We start from the raw sequence: 12,743 nt of genomic DNA, 5'->3' as shown, positions 1-12,743 counted from the left end.
TGCCCAACAGAGGGCTTCGTTGAATGGTAGTAGAGGCTCCGAGGAGCTTGCCTGTGGTTTGAGCACCTCAGTGAGGATGTTAGTCCTCACGGCCGCGAAAGGGAGCTCAAGAGCCAAGGCCTTGGCCGCCCTGTTCAACACAACGCTGTAAGCAGCCCCCTACTCCGTTGCCACGGAGGGAGGAGAGACGAATTCAGTGTCGGGCGAAGTGTCCAGACCACTGGCCTCCCCTAGCTTGTCTGCCCAGATGGCGCCGCCGGCCCGCGCGTACACCCAGATGGACCCGTGGGGCCTGAAGGCGCTCCGACGGAGTGTAGTGAGTCCTCATGGCCATGAGGAAGTCACGTATCTTCTCCGGCGTCGCGTTCAGCCCAGGGACCCACGGGTGTGGAGCTGGGCGCGGTGCTTGCGGCTCCAGCGGAGCCGCGTGGGCGGTGTCGCCCGAACCACCGGCCACGTCCCGCGAGCGACGGTGTGAGTCAGAAGAGCGATGACGCCTCTTCGACTTCTTTTTCGAGTGCCTCGACTTACCTGAGGACTTGGAGCCCGACGAGAGGTGTTGACTCGTCGAGCGGTGATGACTCGTCGAGCGGTGATGACTCGTCGAGCGGTGATGACTCGTCGAGCGGTGATGACTCGTCGAGCGGTGATGACTCGTCGAGCGGTGATGACTCGTCGAGCGGTGATGACTCGTCGAGCGGTGATGACTCGTCGAGCGGTGATGACCGCGGCTCTGTGACCGGTCCCTCTACTTCCTCCTCGACCAGGACCTCGAGCGGCGCGGAGCAACTGCCGGAGCTTGAGTCGCTTACAGGACCGCTCCCGTCTGGCCTCCGAGGTCAAGGCTCGCCAGTCGGGGCACGACTTGTCATCGTGGTCGGCCCGAGACAATAAAGGCACCGACGGTGGGGGTCGGTCACCGACATCAAGCCGTGACCGTCCTCTCAAGGCTTAAACCCAGGCATCCCTACCGGCACTGCGAGTCGAAGGTCGACTCGAGAAGAGATCAAAAGTGATCCAAAAAGTTAGTCAAAAATTGACTGGAGTACTGCTCTTCCCGGATCTGCGCTTGCTGCTGCGGAAAAAAGAAGAACTGACGTCAGCGCGCGAGGGCGGCGTCTAAGCACTCAGAGGAAGTCATCCCGGCGATCACGACGCCGACGACGGATGCGGAGCCGCAGACAATGCCTAGCGACGCGCAGGGGTACTGCTGACGAAAACTTTCCGGATCCAGTCTGACGCCTGGGGATATTCTAAGGTAAGGAATCTAACACTAAGGGGTTTCTTAAAGATAAACCCTTAAGGAGGTGTTTTTAATTTCTTTACATATATTTCATATAAAATCAACAGAAGTATGCAATAATTTATCCAACCTAAAAAAGTGAAATTATTGTATATTAATTTGGATGTCAACAAACGTTACCCTGAAAATCGGTTCTCTCATGAGAGTAAAGAAAGAAAAAAAACTGAGCCAACTCTTCCCAGGCTGACAACCTTAAGTTATGTGCCTCAATAAAAAAAAAAAGAAAAAAGAAAAACTTAAGAATTACAGTTTTACTCACTTAAGTCATACTATGCCACATGATGTACCTAGCTCAAATGCTTTACTGCAACTTAAAGAGCTAAAGCGAAAAACGGTGTTGAGCCTTGAACAGAGACTACAAAACACTATTATGAAGAAAAAGTAACCCCCATATAAATTCTACAAAAAAGTTAAAATTTGCTTGCGAGACAGTCTGACAGAGAAGCTAATTGCCTAGCTAGATCGTAGTGGATCAGTTGAAAAAACAAACGTGTAATTTTCTATACAACCTTTGCACATTATAAACGTTTGTGAATAGACAACACACTTTTTGAGGAAGACATGGAAACAGAGGTAGTAATGTTTTTAAGTGTCAATCACTTTAGACTATTACAAATGTTTACAGTGTGCTTCAGAGTGCAAGCAGCATAAATAAATTAACTTTCCAAATGCACGACTTAACTATTTAAACCACATCAGTATGCTAGGTCTGTAAATTACCTTTTGGTTAGGCAAACTGAAAAGAAATTCTCGGTCAAAACGACCAGGTCTCCTGAGTGCGGGGTCTATGGAATCAAGTCTATTTGTAGCACCAATAACGACTATTTCTCCCCGGTTATCGAGTCCATCCATGAGGGCCAGAAGAGTAGAAACAATAGAACTAGAAGAAAATGATAAATATTAGCAGAGAATAAAATTACACTCATTTGACAGCTACGAAGAAGCAAAGGGTTGCATTCACATTACATTATTTAAACAAACCATGTTCCTTAACGGGTGACCTATTTCTAGATCATGGGTACTCACAAAATTTCTCTCAGGGGTCAAATTTACAGTGTGGTTTGTGTCCGAGGGCCGCACCGGTGGGGGCGGGGTAGGTGGCGGAGGGGGCGGGCTAGATCAACAAAAAAAACTATGACCATGAGGTTGATCACAGGTCCCTGCAGCGGATGCCTTCATCCAATGAGCCACCAGACCCGGCATACACACATCTCTCTCCCTCCCTTGCTCCCTCCCTCCTCCCTCCCTCCTCCCTCTCTCGCTGCCTCACTCCCTCTCTCTCCCCCTCTGTCTCTCCCTCCCTCTCGCTGCCTCACTCTGTCTCTCTCCCCCTCTGTCTCGCTGCCCCCCTGTCTCTCTCCCCCTCTGTCTCTGGCTGCCCCCCTCTGTCTCTCTCCCCCTCTGTCTCTCGCTGCCCCACTCTGTCTCTCGCTGCCTCCCTCTCTCCCACTCTCTCCCACTCTCTCCCACTCCCTCTCACTCCCTCTCACTCCTCTGTCTCTCACTCTCTCACTCCCTCTGTCTCTGTCTCTCACTCTCTCTCCCTCTGTCTCTCACTCTCTCACTCCCTCTGTCTCTCACTCTCTCACTCCCTCTGTCTCTCACTCCCTCTCTCTCACTCTCACTCCCTCCCACTCCTTCTCCCTCACTCACTCCCTCTCCCTCCCTCACTCCCTCTCACTCCCTCTCCCTCACTCACTCCCTCTCCCTCACTCACTCTCACTCCCTCTCTCCCTCCCTCCCTTCCTCTCACTTACTCACTCCCTCTCACTCACTCTCACTCACTCCCTCTCCCTCCCCCTCCCTCCCCCTCCCTCCCCCTCCATCCCCCTCCCTCGCTCCCTCTCTCCCTCCCCCTCTCTCCCTCTCCCTCTCTGTCCCTCCCTCTCTCCCTTGCTCCTTCTCTCACTCCCTCGGTCTATTGCTCCCTCTCTTGCTCCCTCTCCCGCTCCCTCCCTCTCCCTCCCTCCCTCCCTCCCTCGCTCCCTCTCTCTCCCTCTCCCTCTCTCCCTCTCTCCGTCTCTCCCTCTCTCCCTTGCTCCTTCTCTCACTCCCTCTCTCCCTTGCTCCTTCTCTCACTCCCTCCCTCTCTTGCTCTCCCTCCCTCGCTCCCTCCCTCTCTCCCTTCCCCTCTCTCCCTCCCTCCTTCCCCCTCACTCCCTCACTCCCTCTCCCTCTCTCCCTCACTCTCCCTCTCCATCACTCCCTCTCCCTCACTCCCTCTCCCTCACTCCCTCTCCCTCACTCACTCCCTCTCCCTCACTCACTCCCTCCCTCCCTCTCCCTCGCTCCCTCCCTCTCCCTCACTCACTTAGTCCCTATTCTATCTGCCCCCACCTTGCAGTCAAATCGTATCTGCCACAGTCATTTCAAGAATTGACTATGGCAATGCCTTGTATCTTGGCCTGCCACAGAAGCTGCTCAGGAAGCTGCAGGTAATACAGAATGATGCAGCCAGACTGGTTCATTCTTTGCCCAGAAACTCGCACGCAACCCCCCTGCTTCAGAAGCTGCACTGGCTTCCAGTGAAATTCCGAGTCCAGTTTAAATGTCTCTGTGTGGCCCTTAAGGCACTTTTTGGGAAAGCCCCAGAGTACATTAAAGAACGTTTGAAGAGGTATACTCCTGGGAGACCCTTGCGCTCTGGAAAAATTTCCAATCTGTCCCAACCTCGGTTCAAATTAAAAACCAAAGGAGGGAGGGCCTTGTCTGTGCTTCTTCCACAATTGTGGAATGCCCTCCCGCCCACCTTGAAGGAGGAATCACAGCTTCTACCTTTCAGAAAGAAATTGAAAACTCATCTTTTTAGACAGGCCTTTATTACAGTCTAGGCGGTAGAATAGCTGAGGGTTTATGGGCATCAATGTGTTATGTTCTTCTGTTAAGCGCTTAGAGACCGGCGGTGATAGGCGCTATATAAACACTCCATAACATAACTCCCTCACTCACTCCCTCTCCATCCCTCACTCCCTCTCCCTCACTCCTTCCCTCCCTCCTTCCCTCACTCCTTCCCTCCCTCACTCCCTTTCCCGCCCTCACTCCCTCCCTCTCTCTCCCTCACTCCCTCTCTCTCCCTCTCTCTCCCTCTCCTTCTCACTCCCTCCCTCGCTCCCTCTTGCTCCCGCTCTCGCTCCCTCTCTCCCTCTCGCTCCCCCTCTCCTCCCTCTCCTCCCTCTCCTCCCTCTCCTCCCTCTCCTCCCTCCCTCTCTCCCTCTCTCCCTCCCTCCCTCCCTCTCTCCCCCTCTCCCTCCCTCCCCCTCTCCCTCCCTCCCTCCCTCTCTCCCTCCCTCTCTCCCTCCCTCCCTCTCCCTCTCTCTCTCCCTCTCTCTCCCTCTCCCTCTCCCTCCCTCCCTCTGTCCCTCCCTCTGTCCCTCCCTCCCTCTCTCCCTCCCCCTCTCTCCCCCTCTCGCTCCCTCTCCCTCCCCCTCTCTCCCTCCCCCTCTCGCTCCCTCTCTCTCCCCCTCTCGCTCTCCCCCTCCCACACTCCCTCCCTCTCACTTCCTCCCTAAATTCCCCCCTCACTCCCTACCTCTCCCGCTCCCTCCCTCCCTCTCCCGCTCCCTCCCTCTCTCCCTCTCTCCCGCTCCCTCCCTCCCTCTCTCGCTCCCTCTCCCTCCCTCTACCTCTCTCCCCCTCCCTCAATCCCTCGCTCCCTCTCTCCCTCGCTCCCTCTCTCCATCCCTCCCTCTCTCCATCCCTCCCTCTGTCTATCTGTCTCTGTCTCCTTCCCTCTGTCTCTCTCTCTCTCCCTCCCTTCCTCACTCCCTCCCTCCCTCTCCCTTCCCTCCCTCCCCCTCCCTCACTCCCCCTCCCACTCCCTCCCCGTCTCCCTCCCTCCCAGTCTCCCTCCCTCTCTCACTCCCCGTCTCCCTCTCTTCCTCGCTCTCCCCCTCTCTCATTCCCTCTCTCCCTCCCTCCCTCTCTCTACCTCCCTCTGTCACCCTCTGTCACCCTCTGTCATCTCACCCTTCCTGCGTGTCAGCCGGGGCTGAGACAGCTTCCAGGTGCACACACACACACACAGCCGCACCCAAGCACTTCACAGGTCGTTAAAAGTCCATTTGCATGCTAATGAGGCTTTGTTGTATTTCACCTCATCTTAGGCCCCTGCAGCTCCAATCTGGCTATGCGAGAATCGCCCGACCCCCACAGAGCAGCAGAGACTCTCAGTCGCGCTGCAGCTGACACTCTTTAAAAAAAAATAATAATAATAATACATGGGTACGATGTTAGCAAGGTCTGCGGGCGCCGAGGAAGGCTTGCCGGGCCGCCACCGGCCCGCGGGCCGTACTATGAGTACCCATGGTCTAGATCATAACCATCTGATTAGCCCTCTCAAATGAATATCCTCATGAGCTCCTCTAGCCCTGTGAAGAGTGAAAATAGAGAAATCTACAATGAACAAGTTCCTTACCTTCAGTAATATTCTTTCTGGTGGATACTCTAATTGCAGATTCCTCACCTTTAGAATAATCCCAGACACCAGACTGGATTCCAATTTCAACAGCAATAGCTCTCACCCAGTAACAGGTGGCTCTTCAGAACTCCATGATGGCCTCACGCTTTTCCAGAAGCAATGGTATGGAGGCACAAAAATGCACCATTCTTCTGGTGACGCTAGTTTAGTTTTGCACTTCTCTGCACCCTCAGACACAGCTCACAAGAAGTTAAGGGTGAGTGTGCACTTACATGAACTTGGGACCTTTTCTGAAAGGTACAAGAGTCCTCTCCAAATTTCATATAAATCAATCCATTGAGTTCCCTGCTTTTTACTGCATTGAGATTCTGTTGCTAAAAGGGCATTGTTTGCTTTAGATGTCAAAAAGGGCCCTAACTTATTTTAATCGACAAAACTAAATCTTTCTGAAAAACAAAGCAATCGTTTATTGCCTTCGCACCTCCTCAGATGGGAAAGGCAATTTCTAAATCAGGCATTTCAAGATGGATAGTTAAATGCACCCAGATTTGCTATGCAAATGCCAAAAGGCTTTTTACCTGTTCCTCCTTAATTTCACTCCAGGATGAAAATAGGAGCTTCCATGGCTTTTTAGGGAACATTCCTATTGCTGATATTTGCAAAGCAGCAACATGGTTGAAACATTATTGTGTGGATTTCTTTGCATGCCAACAAGCCAATGTTGGTCAAGCAGTCCTAAGAACTCTTTCTCAAACAACTGCAACCCCCACAGGTTAACCACTGCCTAGGTAGAGGGACTGCTTTACAGTCTATGCAAAGCATGTGTATCTACAGTACACATGCCTCAAACTGAATATGTTACTTAACCTGTAAGCATCTGTTCTTGGCATGTAGTGCTGTAGATTTACATGCGCCAACCCTCCTCCCCACAAAGGCTGAGTAGGTTACAGTTAATATACTTTATATACTTACATCATACTACTGCATGGACATCACTTTGCGGATCTATATCATCCTTACATTCTCACCCACATAAGGCAAAACAATGAGAAGATGGCTTTGATGACCACGCGCAGTATTACCAAGAGGAGTCACCACAGTCTTGTGATTAGAAGAAAACTTATTGGAACAAAAACAACTTGTAATCATCCGAGCCCAACACTAGATGGTGGACTTATGCAAAGCATGTGCATCTACAGCAGCCATGCCTCAAACTCATTGTTTCTTTCCATCAGAAGTGTCACAGCAAAGACATTAATACGAAATAAAGAAATGTTTTCCTGTTGGACAAGTTACTTACCTTCGGTAACAATGTGTCTGGCAGAGACATAGTATAGCCGCACATTCCTTAACTTCGAATTTCCAGCCTGGATCCGGAGATTTTTCAGCAGTGCCTCTGCGTGCCGGGGGATGGCATAGCATGGCTGTGCGCAGACGTCGGCCTCATTTTCAATGGAAGGGTGTTCCAGATGTGAGGGTCTGCGATAGAGAACCTACGTCCTCAAATCCTGAGTTTCTTGTAAGTAGGGGTGACCAAGAAGTGAAGGTGGCTTGACCGTAGTTCTCTCGGACAATATTTTACGATGCAAGCTTTCATGAAACCATGGCATCTCAAATGCAGCGCCTTGAACACTGTACAGCATGCCTTAAATCTGCATCTCCGTGCCACCGCCAGCCAGTGTAGGACCCTAGTCGCCTGTGTAATAGAACTCCCTCTTGGAAGCTGAACTATCATCCTGGAAGCCTTGTTTTTAATTAGCTGAAGCTTGTTCAGTAGGGATTTCGGGAGATTCAGATAGAGGGAGTTAGCGTAGTCCAATCGGGGCATAACCAGTGCCAAGATAACTTGAATCAAGGCCTCTCTCGTCAGGAATTTCATAATTTTGTATCCGCCAAAGTTGTAAGAAACACGCAGCGGTCCCTGCACTGACCCTGCTGTTTACAAGATAGATCCTCGTCAATGATCACACCCTGACTTTTTACTGCCCTTTTCGGAGTTGAAGGGGATCCAATCTCACTAGGCCACATATTAATAAATGATGGTGTCCAAAATTGAGTAATTAAAAAAGCAACTGTTAAGAATCAAACCTGAATTCAGTGACCAATCTAACAGTTACATGCGCTCTCTTTGTAACTATAACAGTGATAGGCAAAGCTCATAGGATGTGCCTATGCAAAATCAATTGGCTTTGTCAATGTTTTTTTACTTGTCACTTTCTAGTTGAGCTACTGTGCAACATGGTTTAAAATAAAAAATGTAAAAAGCGCTAGTAAGTGGCGAGCATTGTCCGTGTCATAGCAATTTATTTATTTTTTAAATCCATGTTGCACAGCAGCTCAACTGCTTTGCAATATGTAAAAAAAAACACAAAGTAAAAATAGAATTCGCATAGATGAAACCTATTGGCTTTGCCAATGGTCGTTAACTGTGCCCACTGCAAAGCCTTACTGGGACAAGGATAACGCAAACAGCCAATTATCTGAGAGGGGCTCCCAGCTGATGGTCTCTGATGGTCTCTGCACCAGGCTACACGTTTTGCCCAACATTCTGAATAGATGGATTTAGTCGAGAGGCACCTAACCAACTTCAGCAGGTCAGTTGAAACTTCTCAGATGTTGCTTATTCTCAAAAACATGGAGGAGTAAACTGTGGAAATTTTGGTGCAGGACACTGCCCTATTGTTGAAACAGGAGGTCCTCCCAGAAAGGCAGACCGATCTGAAGGCAAATTCTCAGGTTCAAGTGATCAGGGAACCATACTCTTCTAGAACAAAGTTGGGCCATCAAAATGACTAGGACTCAGTCAGTCCGGACCGTCCTCAGAGCACGAAGCAGGAGAGGCAGCAGTGTAAAAATGTTCAGAAAGTACTGTAAGCCACTGAATGCATAAATGTGCCCCCTAGAGATCCTATTGGAGGGAAAACTAGAGTGCACTAATTTTGACACTGCACCTCATCAGCGGTGACAAAAAGCTAGTCAGGGTACACCCCACTGGTTATGATATCCGGAGACACTCTGGGATGAATAAGCCAGCAGTCATAGCGACCATCAGGACCTGCAAAGAACTTAGTATGATGGATTGGAGACAGGGTTTCAGAAACAGCCAGACAGCACAAAGCTCAATGAATTTGATATGAAGCAGTGGGGGCCAGATATTCCAGATTTCCACTTTACCCTTCGGACTACCCCAAACAAACTTAAGCAACTTTGGACCGAAGCTATAGATTCCCAGCTAAACAGGAAAAATCGAATCCTGCCTGTATTCGCTGGGCAAGGGCCTGCAAGGGAAAACCACAACGTCCTCTTGAGCAGCAAAAATTCTGAGCCACCTGCTCATCTGATTGAGAGGGATGCTTTTGTCAACAGGCTAAAGCCCACAATTAGCCTCTGAATTTTCTCCATTGTTGGTGAAACTGCAGGCAAACGAATGAAAGCCTAAGAAACCGGATGTAACGTGGCTGTCTTACAACTTTCTGACGCTAAGTTGGCCTCTTCACCAAAATGTCTGGCTTCTTCAAAGGGCAAGTACATAAGGATGCCGGAGCATTACTGGAAATCCAAGTAGCTCACATCCAGATTTGACTCCTGATCACAACATTGGTGTCAATGGCAAGGTCCATGCAGTCTATTCTGACCCTTAACACATATTTGGCAGAGTCCTGAATTGTTTGGGCAATGGCTGTCCTGAATTCATCAGGGACAGTGGCCAAGATTTTTCTGGGCATGTATTAAAGCACATGTCTAAAAAATCCCAGTAGGCAGATCGTGTTTACGGATCTAGATAGGAAAATATTCTTCTGCCAAATATGTCAATGTGCTTTGATTCTCTATCAGGCGGTGCGGAAGGGAATGCATTCAGAATGCCCTTGCTCTTGGCCGCAGGGACCACTAAGCTTCTCAGGGTCTGATGTTGGGTGACAAAGGATGGGTCACCAATGGCTAGCCAGTGGATGACTAACAGGATGAGCGGAGCATGGTTTCATTCAAGCAGCTATTGAAGTATCTGTTAAGGCATCAATGAAAGGCAGAAAGTGCTCTGACATGGCAGGCAGGCTCCATCAACAAGTTTGCTTTTGCTTCAAATGTAGATAGTTGCAAATCAAGCACTGCAGCTGCCCTGCAGACAATCACCATGAAGGAGGCACTTTTCTCTGAGGGTAAACCTGGAGGAGATTCAAAAAAGTCTCAGGGGGAAGTGTCCATCCCATTTCCAATCTGTATGTCCATGCACAATACAGTATAAGTATAGTGAGGAGGGAGCAAGTTGTCCGGCTCCTCATTGTCATTGTGTGGAAAGTTCTGGAGCCCGTTCTCTGCATCTGAATTTTGAATTGTACAGGCCCTCTCACCTCCTATACAACTGGTGTTAAGGGAGAGGCTGCAGTTCTTCCAAAGTTGGGGGTTGCATCACAGGTCGACTTCAGGCCAACGCCGGACTCTGGGTCACAATGGTGTGATGCCATAGCTACATAGAATAATAACTTTGCTAATGTATACAAACTGTGCCAATAATTGTCAGGAAATAAACAAAATCACATTGTTTCAGAATGATGCCTTGAACTGCAACACTGCATTTTATATCTAGAGAGAAAAACATTTTAAATTCATTTGAATTTAAATAGATTTTAGATGAAATGTTGATTAGAAAATATTACCTATGTATCTGATCTTGTCTACTAGAACGGACAGGAGCCAAGCCATCGATTTCATCGAAGAAGATAATAGAGGGTCTCATCAGATAGGCCTGTTGTGTGGCAAAGCAGACAAGTGTCATACAGTAATATTGCAACACAGTTATAAATCAGAACAGTTAGGTCTTCATGTCTTTATTTATCCAATATGCACACTACTACCCACAGGGTCACATTGCTTGCTCCCTCAGGAACCAAAAGAAAACAGCTTGAGAAATAGAAAGTTATGAAATCGTGTTATAAGATGTGCAGGATATGAGGCCTGCCCTAGTACTAGGCCCACAATTTCCCCTACAGGGTTGTGACTCCCAAAATCAGATAACCTATCCCCCCCCAACCTATACTAGATAACTCAACCATATGGGGGGGCGGGGGGGGGGGGGGGCATACGCTTAAATAAATCAGATTATTGGCTCTATCAGGGGTCATCACATTAAAACAACCCACATGTTGAAGATACCATAATTTTGTGCATAGGGGCAATAATCAATAAGAACCATGTGCAAATGCAATTATTAAAATCAATAAAGCATATCAACATTGATCAGTAATCCTCAACATTATTATATCAATAAAACATTTAAATGAGCATAACATGTGTATACTTTGTATATACTTTCAGGCCATATAAAATGCAACAATTAACACAGGCTCTAGAGGGTGCCACTTTCTGGTCACATAAAATGCAGTCATAGAACCAGACCCTAGTGGGTACTATACTCCATGCTGCTTCTTTAAACACATTCAGGCACATGCAATGCAGCCATAGAACTAACACCTTGAGGGCACTGCACTCCCAGATGTGGAAAAAAGCTCCAGCTGTGGGAGTACTTTGAAAAACAAATGTCCTAAGGTGGTCTTAATTTCTAAGACACCGCAAACTGACGGTGGGTGTGTAAAACTGTCGGGAAGGGGGGCTGCGGCGCTTTTGTAGCCTCTTCACATAGTTCCAAAGAGGTCGTTGATGCCCCTGTCTTCCTGGGACCACGACAAAAGAGGTAATTATTATGTAAATTAGCCTCTCTTAAGTCATTATTGGATGCTCCAGCCATGACCGGTGAATATTTTAGTAGAGGCTCCCCCTTTGTGCCCGGGATAGCAGCTTGGCTTTTCGTTTGTTTCTTTATATTCCTTGGTAGTGCCCGTCCCACCAGGGTGCACTATAAGATCACCTTCACAGGGCTAGGTGGTCTTACACTGAAAGCTGAAAATAAAAATGATGTCCCTTATCGACTGCTCGAATACTATGTTTAATTTCACAAATCACATCAGTTATAAAACAAAGGTGAATGTGCAAAAAGGCCAACATAGAATTGATTAACATACACTAAAAATATAGTAAGTGAAATCCTTCCTTTATTAAATACAATGAGATCTTTGTCACTAAGTCGGCTTGATCAGATCCCTCTACTAAGCCTAATGGACTCCAAACTCCCTAAATATAGCAATATACGACTCCCAAGTGCTAAGATACATAGCCCCATGGAATCATATAGTAGTGTCGTACGGCTTCTACTTTCTCAAGAAAAACTGTGCATATGTTGATCAACAAACGTTGGGACTGTGCAAGACTGGTTCAGACCACTCCTCAGGATAGGTTGGCCTATAGTCCTGCTAGCGAAAAAGTGCACCAACTGTACCCCTAAACTTACAGTGTAGCAAATGGTTGTGCAACCTCAGAACATGGAAATTGTGGTAAACGATTTAGAACACTTTCCCTAAGTTACTGATGCATACCCAAAGAGATACACAAGGAATACACAGTAAAGTGTTTCAATATTTATTGAAGCATTATGATTCTTGAGTAACATACTTGCACTGAAATAATCAATAGAAGGAAACAGAATAATGTGATTAGCATAAGGAGAATGGTGAAAAAGATAAACAGTTTAACCATCTTTTTGACTAAAGAGAATATATACATGCATTCAAGTATTGTAATATATTGAATTCTTACCTAGTGTATCCAAACTGATGTCTAGGGTGAGTGAATCTGCCAAATTCCTGTAGGGTGATCTAACTACCCACTACCTGGGGATAAGTGTCATCAAGCTGCCCGCCTTGGTGTAGAGCTGGACAGCATCCCTCGCATGAGGTAAACAGCAATCAACTAAGCTGGAATTCCAGAATGGAATGAATATATATATATATATATATATATATATATATATATATATATATATATATAATGCAGAAGCCCCAGCCGGGTTGCTTGTTTACTATATTGTGATAGCTCTGTCGCCGAGCATCCAAAACGAATTTTATTGTGCGTGCTGAACTTAGCCATTGTACAGAATGTTTAAGGTGTTCTGATAGAGTGCCTACAAAGTGG

The 12,743-nt window shown here is 47.9% G+C and overlaps 1 protein-coding gene across 3 annotated transcripts in view; it reads right to left on the bottom strand.

Moving 5' to 3' along the window:
* The window catches only part of ATAD2B (ATPase family AAA domain containing 2B), a 974,520-nt gene that overhangs the window by 593,292 nt on the left and 368,485 nt on the right, over positions 1-12,743 (bottom strand). For all 3 annotated transcript variants that reach the window (XM_078647713.1, XM_078647714.1, XM_078647715.1), the window contains exons 13-14: positions 10,376-10,464; positions 2,024-2,183 (exon numbers count right to left, since the gene is read on the bottom strand). In XM_078647713.1, coding sequence (XP_078503839.1) covers positions 2,024-2,183; positions 10,376-10,464 — 249 coding nt within the window. The remainder of the gene's footprint in view (positions 1-2,023; positions 2,184-10,375; positions 10,465-12,743) is intronic.

The sequence above is a fragment of the Lissotriton helveticus genome, chromosome 6 (genome assembly GCF_964261635.1).
Source record: "Lissotriton helveticus chromosome 6, aLisHel1.1, whole genome shotgun sequence".
Lineage (NCBI taxonomy): Eukaryota > Metazoa > Chordata > Amphibia > Caudata > Salamandridae > Lissotriton > Lissotriton helveticus.
Note: the sequence above shows the minus strand (reverse complement) of the source record. Positions and strands in the feature narration are given on the sequence as shown.